Raw genomic sequence first — 13,976 nt, forward strand, 5'->3', positions numbered from 1 at the left:
GTCCTGGGTGGAGTGAAGGGACCGACCCATGTGACTGCGGCCTTCACCGGGACCTCCTCTTGGTGAAGTCGGCGGGCTGCTCTCCAACTGGATCAAGCCTGAATATTAAACCACTGATTGTAAATGAGCGTCATTTTTCTGGGACGGTGGGGATATGTTAAATTCTGTGTGATTTTTAGGTGTTTTTGTAAGTTCAATAAAGAGTTGGAATTGTACATGTGATCCTTTTTTTGAGTGAAAATTTGGGCTGAGATGTAAGAGGAGAGGGTCGGAACTGGAGCCGTTCCACGTCCGGCTTGACTGTTAATCCTGTCAGTGAGGTTCAGAAACCCTGGATGGGACCTGGCTGTTCGACCAAAACGGAACCAAAGATGGTAGTGGCTGTGTTGCAAACACCTGACCTTCAGTGGTTACCAGAACAGGGAAACTATTCTGCGGACTGACTCATGGAATTCACCTGTCCCAGCCCCTCCACCCACTACCCCCTCGTCCCACCCAGATCACATGACAAAGGCCATATTGTCCATCTAATCAGCTCCTCTGATGTGGAACTTTCCTGCTCTCACTTCCTGCTTGTCACATTCAGAAGGTGTTTGTCCACAGTTCAGTAGAAACCTCCCCCCCTTACTGCTGCAGGGAGTTCGGACCACATTCCTGCTGCGCCTCCAAACTTTAACAGTGGAGAGCGGTCAGGTGGTGCAGCCTCGCTCCCCTTCAGCTGACCGCTGGAGTGTGACCACTCCTGTAACCTGAGGTGGGTGTTGGTGTGAGCAAACAAGAGGCGGTGTTTTTGTGTGTGTTTGGGGCTCAGAAATGCTCCACCACAAACAAAAGCTTCTCAGAAGAGTCGAGTAGTTCCTGTCGGTGACTTGTCTCAACTCACTCATCAATTTATTAGGAGGGGAGGGACTTGGCTCGCCTCACTTCAGCAGGTCAGGTGATGGTCTCACATCACTGCCCGGTAGTTGTTGGCACACTCGGCTGCTGAAATGAATTTGGTGTCGAGGCTAGTGGTAACGCCTCATGATCTCAGTAAAAGCCCTTTGAATGTGAATCATACTGTGAAACTGAACTGCTGGTGTGCAGCGGTTTCCTGTGCGACGGAAAAGAGCAGGGTTCTGAGCTGAAGTTAACCATCAAAACTTGTCATGGGATTTTCGAGAAATCCTCAACAGTGGTGTAAGTGCTGACTGATGGGCACATCCTGATACTAGACCAGCACCTCTGATGCCTCTGCACTCTTCGACGCAGGTTCCTCGTCTCATCCTCAGCATTTCCTGGGATGCAGTTTCATTGAAGTCACTCTGTAACTTCTGAAGCTGGTTTGCTTGCAGAAGCCTCCGGCTGGAGGGAGCAAGTTAACCAAGCATTTTCACAGCTGAATCCCTCTGAGAGGACGCATGGAATTGGACTATTCTCTCTTATTTGAGAGGTTCCTGGGGCGCTCCACGATGTGGTTTCTGAGAGAGTCCTGATAGTCTAGAATTGAAGGGTGAGTACCAGAGAAGCAGAGAAACTAGTATCTAGTAAGTATCTTCACAGTCCCACCATGTGACGCAACTTGCTGGATAAGGAAAGAATGACTCGGATGATGGATAACTCATGGGCCATCAACCTAAAAATGACTTATGAAAATGTTTACCAACAAGCCTGTGTGGACGCGTTTGGTGCTGCAAGACTGACGCTCACACTGACCAACATGGGTGTAACAGAGACAGATCTCCTTTCAAAGTTAGCCTAATGGCTGCGTGGAAAATGACACGCGGGCTGTCATGTTGTTGCGTTGCTCTCCATGGCAACCCTTCCCACCATGAGGGAAGTCTGTACCTCTTTCTGTGGCTGCTCACTGATCAGATGAAAAGAGAGTGAACGAAGACAAAACTCGAAGTGGTTTAAAGCTGCATATTCATTTACATGGTGTCAATATTCTTCACAGGAATCCAGGTTTATCAGCTGAGCACATCCTCAATGAAAAGAGAAGTTAGTGTTGGTCCAAACACTGGGAGGAGGAGGAAGAAGGGATGCATCTGTTGGCAGGTTTTGGTCCCTGACTCGCCTGACAGAGTTGTTCCCTTTGACTTATCGCTCTAACACCATATGTAGATCTGCATTGGAATGGTACGGTTAATGTCAACTCCACTCTGGCTCAGGGACATCCCTCCATTCTCCTGGTGCAGCGTCCGCAGTGAGGCTCAGTCAAAAGTTTGAAGAGAACTTAACTCCCCAACCTGAAAGTTAATCTGCGGGAAAGCTAAACAAGCAGCAGAAGCTAACCTCAGGCAATCTCTTCACCTGTCAGGACACACTGTGTCACTAATCCCATGCTTTAGGTGTGGCACATGTTCATGCGGCTCCGGCCAATTCTCCTTTGGAGAGCCAGCATTTCTGCCTTCTCATCCAAAAAAAAAAAAAAACATATGTCACTCATCACACCAAACTAGCTCAAAAGTGACACAAATAGATGACTTTGGCCATGGTCTCAGAAGCTCTCCGTAACTGGACTTCCCAGCTGAGGACCCAAACATGGAGCATATGTTAGGGAGTGGCTGTAAAGACGGTCCTTTCCTTGCCATGGGAGGAGAAAAGATCTGCAGTTGTAGCCCTTGACCAACCATTGATTCAACTTCTCCACTCTGCTGGGGTGACCTGAAGAAGTCGGCCAGTCAGCTGTTGGTTATGGCTACAAAGGAGACTTGTACTCAAACAATGGAGGGAAGGGCAGCTGTATGGAGTGTCAGGGGCCACTGGGAGATGTCCTGGTCTGGTGGATCAGCAGAACCAGCACCTGACCCAGAGCAGCGAAACAGACGCTGAGGTGAAGCAAAACAGATTTTAAAAAGCAACTCTAAACTTACTGAATGACCAAATTAACAAGACAAACATAAAGCTAGAGGCATTGCATTTACAGAGACGAGGTCATAGGGCAGGAGCAGCCCTGTAATCCCACTTTCATCCGTCTAAACCAGTCCTGCTGGGATTTAATCCACTTTAAATGTCCCGCAATAGAAGTTGACATCGAAGTTTGGTGTTATTTTAATCACAGGAATCTAAAATTACCCTGCATTAAGGTTCAGGATGATTTCATTTTCACTGAGGCCAAATATCTTTTCTGCCATTCAAAGGGCCAAAACAAACCATGAGCTCCACTCTGCAGGTTTGTTTCATCACCACAGTTTAAAGTGATGCTGAAGCTGGTACTGACAAAGTACTTCTGTTTCTGTCTGCAGGGCAACCACATCCCTAATCTAGGTCTCCCAGCTCAGTGGAAGACAGGCACAGTCAGACCCAGATAACAGTGAGACCAATATACACTCCCTCGCAGGTGCAGGTTCAGGATTACGCAATCTCACTGGCTCACCTCTGGTCAACAGTTCTTCACTCCTGCATGGGCCAGTGGACACCACGGGTGTGCTTTTGCGTGACCTTCACAATCCGTCTTATATTTTGGAACTTTGTTCCATCTTCAACTTTTTTTATTGATTGTCACCAGACCTAACCTTCTCCAGAGGGAGCACTCCCTGGTGGTGTTTGAAGGCCCCTCACAGAACATGTCAGCGGGGATCATTCCCTGAAATGGCCCCACAAACACAGACAAAGGCTCATTGTCTCATTGTGTATTTATAGTCTCCTTATTTCCTCGTGTCCACTGGTTCCTCCAAGAGCCGAAGTGTGTTTGGGTGCTCTGGGGTCACACCGGTCCTCGCTGGGTTCTTCAAAGTGACTGATAGTGGGAAAGCCGACCCTCTGTTGGATCCAGCGGGCCACACTCAGCAGCCTCTTGTCCTGGAAGGCGGGACCAAGCAACTGTAAGCCAATGGGAAGGCCTCGTTTTGATAAAGCGGTTGGCACGGAAACAGCAGGGAGACCTGTGGAGAGGAAACAGGAGAGTTGAAGGACGGGCTGTGATTAGAACCTCAAGGTTGGTTTGGAGAGCGATAACAGACAGAGGAAAGCCTGACTCAAAGCAAACAGCCTTTATGACCCACTTTGATGTGAAATGAAGACGTGTTGACGAGTGTCATCCAGGGGTGAACAAAAGAAGACGCTGAAGTCGCACCTCCAAATCGACCAGCCGGGTTGGTAGTTGGTAGAAGCCCACCTAAATAATCTCAGTGACAGATGTGCAGTTTGACCCCAGACTTCCTCAGTATTTTCAGTAAGTATTTTCTCACTGGCTGTTCCTGAATTAGACTATTGGAACTGCGAATGCCCATGTTGTACCACCACAACGAAGACAGTGAGTGAGACATTCAAGCACGCATCAACGGATGAGGAGAGAGTGAGAGCACAAATGTGTTTCTGAATCTGATATCAGGCTTGTTTGGAGCAAAACAGGGCAGATTTGTCACCGACTTTCAGAATTACTATGCACCTGTGATGGGGAGTGAAATGTTCCCCTGAGACTAACTTCTTTCAGTTGCTTCCAAAGGAAAGCATGATTCACACTTCCTGTACCTGCCATGTTGGCGGGCTGGGTGAACACGTCCTCCTGGGTGCTGCGTGTGCGGTTGTCTTCCTGTGTGAAGTCTGAGTAGCGAGCAGCGTCAGTCAGAGTGGTGGGCGTCAGCAGCACATCCACACCGGAGTCGAACACGCGCTCAAAATCTTGCGCGATCAGCCGGCGAACCTTCTGGGCTTTCACAAAGTAATGCTCGTAGTTCCTGCACACACGTTAGAAACTATGGACTACCAAGACTGACAGCAGCGGAGGGGACTGTGGCTGACTCACTGTCTGAGCAGAAAGTAGTTTCCAGTTAGAATTCTGCCTCTCACCACGTCATTGAAGCCCTCATGTCTGGAGGCAGCGTACATGGCGTCAGTTGAAGAGTCCACAGTGCTGCGGTGGCCTGGTGGAAATATTTCATCAGCACACATGTCAAGCATGTGCATGAATTCAGTTAGACAGGTAACTGTGACACTTTTCCTCACCGTACTCCAGCCCGTCAAAGCGGGCCATGTTTGATGCCACCTCAGCGCAGCACAGGACGTGGTAGCACACGATGGAGTAGGGCGTGTGGGGGAGGGACACCTGCTTCACCCGAGCCCCTGACCTCTCCAGCATGTCGGCGACTCGACTCCACTGTTCCAGCACCTCGTCAGACAGGCCTGGGGCGTGGTACTCCTGACACACATAGGAGGAAAGAGGATCTTCTTATAGAACTGATGAGTGAGCAGGAAGTGACCAGCTCATGCATCAGTGCAGGGAACAAAAGAAAACAGAAAAGCTCGACTCTGAGGTTCTGAAAGATGACCAAGCTCCTGCAACTATCTCACTGGAGGAAAGTTTACAAAGAAACATGCGTCATTCACCTCCTGAGACCTCAGCCTTGTAAATAACACCAGAGAGACAGAAAAGTTCCATAATAGACAGGGTTCCTCTTTTCAGCACCATGATTTCAAGATCATAAGAGAAATTGAAGACAATAATATCACTCATGTTCATGACCTTGACTGAGGTCACCACAGGCCACTCACTTTTGGGATGCCTATGCAGAGGTTTTTGATGTCAAAGTCTTCAGGCAGCTCTGGAGGTGACGCTGGCGCAGACACAGTGGTGGAGTCTCGGACATCGAGGCCTTGAAGAACATCTAGGTAACCAGTGGAGGAGACACCGGGAAGGAGGTCAGAGGAAAATTTTGTTTACTCTGAAACACTCAGCTGCCTGTCACTGGTTACCTAGGACAAGAGCGGCATCATCGGCACTACGTGTTAGAATTCCAGGGACGTCCATGGAGTTGACCAGAGGGATGAGGCCGTGTCGGGACAGCAGACCGTAGGTCGGCTTTAATGCCAGGACGCCGCACAGCGCTCCAGGGTTCCGCGTGGAACCCCCTGTGTCGGAGCCTAACGCACTTTGGAAAAAGAAAGGCACAAATGATCCCTGCGTTGTTTAGAAATTCAAATGGAAGAACTTACAAGAAGCTGGTGAGAGATGCGACGGCTGCAGCGCTGCCTCCAGAACTTCCTCCGGTGATGACCCAGTCTGAGTCTGGCTCCGCCCCTGTCTGCTCACGGTAGGGGGCAGCGTCGCTCCAGGGGTTTCGCACCGGACCGAAGGTCCCGTCTGTACTGCCAGAGCTGAAAATACCTTTGGTTTGAGTGAGTCCTTGGCGACAAGCTCATCAGTGCACCAAGTTATGAGAAACCATGTCGAACATTTTTGTTCTTTGTATCATATAAACTTTCGCGCCAGTTGTGGTGAGTGGCTTTACCCCATAGCGAACTCATCCATGTTGGTCTTCCCCAGAAGAACGGCCCCTTGATCCAGGAGCTTCTGCACCACAGTGGCATTGTAGGGAGGCAAATAATCTGCAGCGCAAATTCTGTTGTCATGACAACTGTTATTGACGACTCAGCAGAATAATTGTACACGGAAACCTTTGAGCATGTTGGACGCGCACGTGGTCCTGATGTTCTCAGTGCAAAAGTTGTCTTTGACAGCGAAGGGCACTCCATCTAGCAGACCTCTAGGTGCACCTGAGCAGGTGTGAGGTAGTTAACAATATGAAGCTCAACACACAGAGCGAGGATTCACCTTGTTGCAGCCTGGTTCCAGCCGCCCGTGCTTGCTTGAGTGCCAGCTCCTCTGTCACGCTAATATAATGGTTAAGATGTTTGGTTTTCTTGATGCGGTTTAGACACTTCCTGCACAGCTCAGTTGGAGAAACGCTTCCCTCCCTGAGTGCTGCAGAGACCTGAAAAACCAAAGTTGGTTCCTAACTCAAGCTTTTTAGTAGCTAATATAATTTCAGTGTTATTCAGGTAAAATACACCATTATTATTTTTTTATCTAATAAAGCTCCTTGATCCTTTTAGTTCAAATTTCAGACAATTAAATATAAAATATTTTGGGTTACATAAATACAGCTGGTTGGAAACATGGAGAAAATAAAGGCGGTGGGTTATCTTCACAACTAGTTAGGAAATAAGAATTGGGTGGAGGTGGGGATTTTTTATTTTCAACAGAAACAAAACTGAAAGCCAACTGAGAGACAGACCAACAAATAGACCCTGGCCCGTGTTGACATGGTGGCTTCTGTAGTATGACAAGACATGCAGATATGTTCATCTTAATCCACGAAACATGTCTTTATCATGAATATCATAAAATACATGAGTGCTTTGATGATAACATTGTACTGACCATAAAATATTGTTAGTTTAGTTTGATACGAGGAACTACTATAAACTATGATGATTACTACAAGAAAACATTTAAATCAAACTGCCATTATAGTCTTATTCATCAACAATTTGCTTTCAACTACGCTCAATAACCGCATGTTAATGTGCACCATAGGAACACGGATTAAATGACATGTGGTGAACTTGTTTGGGAGGTATAAACCATCAGCGTTATTCTTCACCCTGAATTAGTTACTGCTCCCCATAGACTGTAAAGTAAATGAATGAAATGGTTCAAAACGCCACTGAAAAACAGCAGAAGATTCAAATGAAACCGTCCTACTGAATACGGACTGCGTGGGAACTAACCTCTTTCAATGTCAAGCTGAGCATATTTACAGTTCCTCCAGAGAACCTCCACACTCCTGTTCAACCTTCTGGACTCACCGGTCGCAATGCTTGACTAACGGCTTCTCTGATTGGCTGCACGCGGAGCATCCTGCATTTTGATAGGTGAAAAGCCATATGACGCAAAGAATGAGGCGGAAGTCTTCAGTTGATCTGTTTGAAAACGATTATGGTCATACTCGGTAAAAGTGCCCGGAATTATCATGTCTGTGCGTTAAAGGTAGATGTATGTAACGTTATTTTGTGATCACGTTACTACAAAGCGATAAAGATGACGATAGTACAGCGGTTATTTCACATCGAGCGGCTGTTAGTTCGCCGTACAGCTCCATGCGTGTCAAACTCCAGGAGTTTTAGTTGTTCCAGATCGTGCAGGACTGTCATGCCCGCCTGGGTTATCGATAAGTACGGGAGCAATGACGTCCTGAGGTTCACGAAAAACGCCAGCTTCCCCGTCCTCAACTACCCCAATGAGGTTGTCGTCAAGGTGCTTGCTGCAGGACTCAACCCCATTGATGTCAGCATGAGAGGTGACTTTTTTTGTTCATTATTTGAATACATTCAGTCATTATATTAATTATATATTATTTTCACTATGATTGTTTTTCTGTATATCACCCCCGCTGTGTCTGGTCAAAATGCCAACGTTCACTTCAGATGTTCATGGTTCTGTCAGGTGGTTATGGTGCGGCATCACTGGCGATGAAGCGGGACCCTCTAAATCTGAACCAGACTGGCAGTGAGTTCCCTCTCATACTGGGCCGGGATGTGTCAGGGGTCATCATGGAGTGTGGGCTGGACGTGAAGTACTTTAAAGAGGGAGATGAGGTATGTAAAGCTGCTGTTCTATCACAAATACAGGCAGAGGAATAGTGATGCTTCAGGTTGAGATTTCATGTCCAGTTGTAAATTGCTGTTCTCAGGTGTGGGCTGCAGTTCCTCCATGGAAACAGGGAAGCTTGGCTGAGTTTGTGGTTCTCAGTGGCAACGAGGTGAAACACACATAAGTGACTGTCAGAATGTAGTCTGTGTCTTTATATCGTACTGTGTTTAATCAGTAAAATTCATTTGATTCAGCTTATGCTGCTGTGAGTGGAACGGTAACTGTTGCAGTGAATTGTGGCAGTTACCAAAACATGACAGTGTTATTTATGCCGTCATCATTTACCTCTCTTTCCCTTTGCTTGTGAGGTTTCCTTCAAACCAAAGTCAGTGAGCCACACTGAGGCTGCAGCAATTCCCTACGTGGCTATGACTGCCTGGTCAGCACTTGTTAACACTGGTGGCCTCACCAAAGACAACTGCAGCAAGAAAAGGTCAGAACACTGAGTCCCTGTTCAAGTTTTCGCTCTAATGAACGTGTGGGTGGTCGCACTGGACAATAATTGTGTTACTCCCTGCCAGGATTTTGATCCTTGGAGGCTCCGGAGGAGTGGGAACGTTTGCTATTCAGGTAGCAACCGTTATTAATGCGCACGAGTGAGCACTCTGAAGTGTGATATTAATGTGTAATGCGTGTCCAGCTGTTGAAGGCGTGGGGTGCACACGTGACAGTGACATGCTCCCAGAATGCAGAGGCTCTAGTGCGGAACTTGGGTGCGGACGAGGTGGTGGACTACACTGCTGGACCTGTAGAGAAGTCGCTGGCCGCCTTCGAGAAGTAAGAGAGCCTCAAAATCTTCTTGCTGCCGTTTAATTGGAGAGTGAGCTGTTGCCATGGCACCCCTCTTTGTTCTAGCGACAGCAGTCTGTGCAGAAGTAATGAGAAGTTGCAACTGCTGTGTGCAAGTCATATTGAATTATACTCACTCTGATTTGGAGAGAAGTGGGATCCCTGTGGAACATGATTTGAGAGTCCGAGTGAAAGCTCCTAAAGCTTGTGCCTGACTAAATGGAATGTAGTTTGAACATTGTTTTGGGCCCATCCTTTGTCTGTGAAGATTCCTCATTACGTTCTGAAACCTGAGAGTAAAACCAGCTTTATGTTATCTTTACGACACATCCTTTCTTCTGTGTTTGCTGTGGGTCTGAAGGTTTGACCTGATCCTAGATAATGTTGGGGGGGACACGGAGCACTGGGCGCTGGGTCTGCTTAAGCCGTGGTGCGGAGCCAAGTATGTTACCCTGGTGACGCCCTTCCTGCAGAACACGGACCTGCTGGGTATCGCTGATGGGATGCTGCAGACGGCTGCAACCATGACCACCAAGGCCATCAAGGTTGGTGGAAAATACGTACGAAATACAAGACAAAAACACCCACACTGGGCTGGTTTGTAGTACTCCACTTGTTTGACAATTATGTCAATATGTTAATGCTCTGTGACTATCTATTCACCCTTTCAAGATGACCTTTTCTAAAGGTCTAAATCGGGATTTAAGGACTGTAAATGATCAAGATATCAATGATCTATGATGTAATGAATTCCAGGTGGCTGTGTTCCATTTATTTAAACATTTACCTGAACTTAAGCTGACGATTACCTCAGAGTTTAAAGGAATGCATATATGATTAAACCGGCAGTGTGTGAGGCTGACACCTAGTGGCTCGTGTGCAAACTTAAAATTCACCATTTATTCTATGACTAACGGAACTATAATATTGATTTTAAAAAACATATTTAATCGTCATCTGCTTTAGAAGTAGAAGACTTGTCATCTTTGACCACTTTGCATTTGCTGGAGCTGAAACAACAGTTGGAATATTCTTACCTCACTTGATGAAAGTTAATATACTGTACAATTCTGTTCTTTAATGAAAAGATCACAATCTGATAATTTACTTATGCCATAATATCATACTTGACAGGGACTGACTGATTAATCATGGACATCTGTGGTCGGGGGTTCCCAAAAAAACCCCACTCTGCATGAACTTTATTTTGCATTTACCTATTGTTTCCTGCAGCACCTTGTGAAGGGTGTCCACTACCGTTGGGGTTTCTTCGCACCCAGTGGACCAGCACTTGATGACATCACTGAAATGGTGAATGCTGGACAGGTACGGTCACGCTTCTGTGCCCCAAAAAAAATGCCAGCAAGCATATTTTTTTTATTATTTCTGTTCAGATCCATGCTGTGGTGGACGAGGTCTTCAGTTTCTCTCAAGTGCCTCAAGCTTTTGAGAAGATGGAGAAAGGCCACGCCAGAGGAAAGACCGTGGTTCAGATCAAAAGTCCTGATGGAAACTGACTTGACTTTGACAACCAAGTTTTAGGATGAGATCGCAGTGTTGTATTAATGAGACGTTTGAGCACGACACTGAATATGACATTGCACTTGTAAATAAAAGCATGTTAATACTTAAGTGTGGTTGAATTTACATGGCGCCTGGTTGTTAGTTGGGTTGAATCAAAGAGGAACACTCTTAAGTCTCACACATAAATAGAACACGCAATTCTATAAAATTACTTACCAGTCTCTTGTAATACAATATGTTATTTATTTGTTTACTTTAACAGCGTCTTCGATACCCAAATATCTCGTACAAAAATCCGTTACAGTTTAAAAATAACTCATCTGAATGCCAGACTGTCGAGTTATGAATTACTGTTCTTGGATTGGCTATTAACTTGTCAATCTAATTTTGGTATCCCAGGCCTTCATCCAATTGGTCCTGCGCATTTCAGTTTCAGAAGGAGGGGGCGGGCCTCTAACATCAACACAGAGGCCATTGGTGAAAGATATAAAATAAGTCACTTGATTGGTCGCTTTCTTCGGGTCAACATAGAAAGGGCGGATCTTAACCTACTTGGCGGCCATGCACAATCTTTGACAGTTGTATGTGAAGGAAGCTGAAATATTTGTTTTCAGTGGGCTATATGTAAGACGTGAGTCATTCAAGCACGTTCGGGACGGTCGTCCTACAGATCCAACAGTTTGGTTTTCACCCAGAGATGGATGACGATGAACGGCAGAGGAAACTGGAAGCTGGCAGAGCTAAGGTTTGTTTCTTAGCTTGGTTGCTAGCACTTGGCTAACTCTTTTGTCAGTCCTTCGGGTATTTCTGCGCAAACTTTTCCCGTTTGCGGAGCCTATTAGCGTTTCATGTGTCGCCGAACAGAATCCGAGTATGTGTTAAATGTGGATTACGCTGAACAATTTATTGTTTGCTGATTTTATGCAAACCTTTGTGGACGAAGTTTCACGCTGTGCACCTTTCTGCACTTCTGAACTAACGAATCACAGCGCAAGTCTTCTGCTACACCGGTTTTGCAAGTGCGTATGATTTTTCACCATGTTGGTTAGAGATATACGTGGAAGCATTTAATTTCAGTTTTTTTCACACCGCACCCGAAACGTTTTAAGGAGTCCGTTCTTTATGTGCTGGCTTTATTTCCACTGAGTCGGTCCTGTTCCTCACGACAGAAACCCACCAGCATGCCGCGCAGTGGATCGGTGAGTATGGAAAATAGTGACAGCTCGGTTGGAGTTAAGTGATTCTTTACTTGGTGAAGAACCTTTTCTGCACTTCTTTCTGCCCGCTTCACCTCTCATGAGTTCTTTCTCGCTGTGCGCACCTCATGTCATGCGTGCTGCAGGCCATCAGGTGGTGCAGTAAGCCCAAGAGATATTGCAACTACCTTTCACATGGATGCTGTTGCTATGGTAATACTGCTCTGACAGTTATCCTTATTGTCTGTTCTTGCTTCCAAATCTCTTATAACCACTCAATGGAAAGACGCTAAGTATAGCACCAGATCTTGTTGCCCTGATGTCACGTGGCAATAGTTAGGTTGTCGTCTTGAGTCATATCAGCCGCCTGCTGTTGAGTCAGTTGTGGATGCAGCCCCAGGCTCAGGACAGATTCTGTCTAATGTGTTGTCTTAAATAGAGCCGTAGCTAGTGAGTTATTAGCATGATGGTGCAGAGGACGGTCATAAAGCATCTGTTGACGACAGTCAGCATTTGTAAAGCAGTACAATAATATTTTACAAGGAGACGGTTGATATTGATCGAAGGCTCACTCACATCTGATCCAGCTTTAAGATGCTGTTATATAATCGAGATTATTCACTTGTATGTTCCTATTCACATGAATCAACAAGTATCCCTGGGTCATGTGATGCCTAAATGACGGAGTGATGCTGCTCACCACAAACAAAGGCTATGTCTCCTCCTCCTCTCTGTGTGAGTGCATCTCCCAGTCTCCACCCTCCTTCCTTCGTCTAGACACATACCATTCCTTATCCAGAGTTTCAGGATCTCTCTGGACCGTTGGTTTGCTGTGCGTGGAGCTTTAGGATGGCATCGCGTTCCTGATGTGTGCTTCTCAAAGACTGGCAGCTTTTTATCTATAGAGCTTGAGTCGACTGGCTTGGAGATGAGGAGTTATCCAGCAGACGCATGGGAGTCTGTCCACTGTTAAGGAAGTGCTCCATGAGGGTCTCTGTCATGATGTGACTGGTGCAATCTCATTTTAAGCTGCTTAAAGAGGAGGGATGGGCTGAGAGGAAGTGAGGCAAAGAGCGAGTGGGGAATTGAAATGCCTCGTGGGAGATTTTTTTATTTACTCAGTCTCCTGGAAATTAAACAAAATCCTTTCCACAGCTTTTTTTTTTTGTTCGCATGAATTAAACCTAGTTCTCCGGTTTAGGTTTGTCAAAGCTGAGACAGTATTTTTTACTTTTTGTGGATCTACATCAACTGGAGGTTTACTGGAGCTCCTGCCAGGTCTAGGCTGTATTTTCTCTCCTGGGATAGTTTTTCCTTCTTCACTGGGTGCTGTTTTTTTTTTTTTGTGTGTTCAACTTCTCAAATCATGGAGTTCCATTATCTAACTTTTCATTGCTGATCACAATCAACAACTTTGGAGTGGCGGGTTAACTATTACATTTTATATCAACTGCCAGAAATCTGGACTCTGGTGATTTGTCCACATCAACCACCGAGCTTTGCAATGCTCGTCGTGTGGTGGTGCTCGGTGGTCTTGACTTACGTGTCGGTCTACCTCTCGCTCTCCTTCCTTCGCAGCTTGCTAGCTTCAGACAGAAGCGGGCGAAAGGCGACAGTTCGGGGTCGACGAAAAAGACGCAGAAGAGGAAGAGCAAGAATGTCCCGCAGAATGACGGCGCGTCGCAAGTCTGTGGCGTAGAAGCACCGCTATCTGCCACAGATACAGAACTGGAGACCAACACCAATAAAGAGGTACTCAACTTGAACAACTTGTCCGCAAAGAATCTATCATGTAATTGTTATATTTTAGGTGCCAGGCAGAACAAGTCGGTTTCTGTGTCGAGCACTAACATTGTTTCCTTCATTTATTCCATCTCATTTGGTTGAAGTGGCCAACACTTCTCCCCCGCACCCCCACATAAATTTGTCAGATTGAGTCATTGTCAGCTCTGTGGTGCCCTCTGCCCAGTAAACATACATTAGAAGAAATAGGTCACTAACCATCATGTTGCCTGCGAGGCTTGTTGTCATAGTAACCTGGGCTGGATTTA

At 46.3% G+C, this 13,976-nt stretch overlaps 3 protein-coding genes across 9 annotated transcripts in view; 2 read left to right on the forward strand and 1 right to left on the reverse strand.

Annotated features, from left to right (window-relative positions):
- Nucleotides 1-2,000: 2,000 nt before the first annotated feature.
- Nucleotides 2,001-7,835, reverse strand: qrsl1 (glutaminyl-tRNA amidotransferase subunit QRSL1). Its single transcript, XM_053844596.1, has 11 exons — nucleotides 7,495-7,835; nucleotides 6,536-6,695; nucleotides 6,379-6,477; nucleotides 6,213-6,309; nucleotides 5,917-6,078; nucleotides 5,677-5,852; nucleotides 5,476-5,588; nucleotides 4,930-5,122; nucleotides 4,730-4,847; nucleotides 4,456-4,661; nucleotides 2,001-3,866 (listed from the first exon to the last, which is right to left on the reverse strand). The coding sequence occupies exons 1-11, from the start codon at nucleotides 7,516-7,518 to the stop codon at nucleotides 3,619-3,621; spliced, it is 1,596 nt and encodes a 531-aa protein (XP_053700571.1). The 5' UTR covers nucleotides 7,519-7,835; the 3' UTR covers nucleotides 2,001-3,618.
- rtn4ip1 (reticulon 4 interacting protein 1) lies at nucleotides 7,663-10,818 on the forward strand. The gene is made up of 9 exons (XM_053844597.1): nucleotides 7,663-8,063; nucleotides 8,210-8,361; nucleotides 8,457-8,525; nucleotides 8,725-8,849; nucleotides 8,938-8,986; nucleotides 9,057-9,193; nucleotides 9,567-9,750; nucleotides 10,439-10,531; nucleotides 10,600-10,818. The coding sequence occupies exons 1-9, from the start codon at nucleotides 7,805-7,807 to the stop codon at nucleotides 10,720-10,722; spliced, it is 1,191 nt and encodes a 396-aa protein (XP_053700572.1). The 5' UTR covers nucleotides 7,663-7,804; the 3' UTR covers nucleotides 10,723-10,818.
- Nucleotides 10,819-11,270: 452 nt separating this feature from the next.
- pcnt (pericentrin) overlaps nucleotides 11,271-13,976 on the forward strand; it is a 28,093-nt gene continuing 25,387 nt past the window's right edge. For 5 of the 7 annotated variants that reach the window (XM_053844588.1, XM_053844590.1, XM_053844591.1 and 2 more), the window contains exons 1-3: nucleotides 11,271-11,474; nucleotides 11,899-11,928; nucleotides 13,504-13,677. In XM_053844588.1, coding sequence (XP_053700563.1) covers nucleotides 11,427-11,474; nucleotides 11,899-11,928; nucleotides 13,504-13,677 — 252 coding nt within the window. In that variant the 5' untranslated portion in view covers nucleotides 11,271-11,426. The remainder of the gene's footprint in view (nucleotides 11,475-11,898; nucleotides 11,929-13,503; nucleotides 13,678-13,976) is intronic. The other 2 variants (XM_053844593.1, XM_053844595.1) reach the window with 1 other exon arrangement.

The sequence above is a fragment of the Synchiropus splendidus genome, chromosome 16 (genome assembly GCF_027744825.2).
Source record: "Synchiropus splendidus isolate RoL2022-P1 chromosome 16, RoL_Sspl_1.0, whole genome shotgun sequence".
Taxonomy (NCBI): Eukaryota; Metazoa; Chordata; class Actinopteri; order Syngnathiformes; family Callionymidae; genus Synchiropus; species Synchiropus splendidus.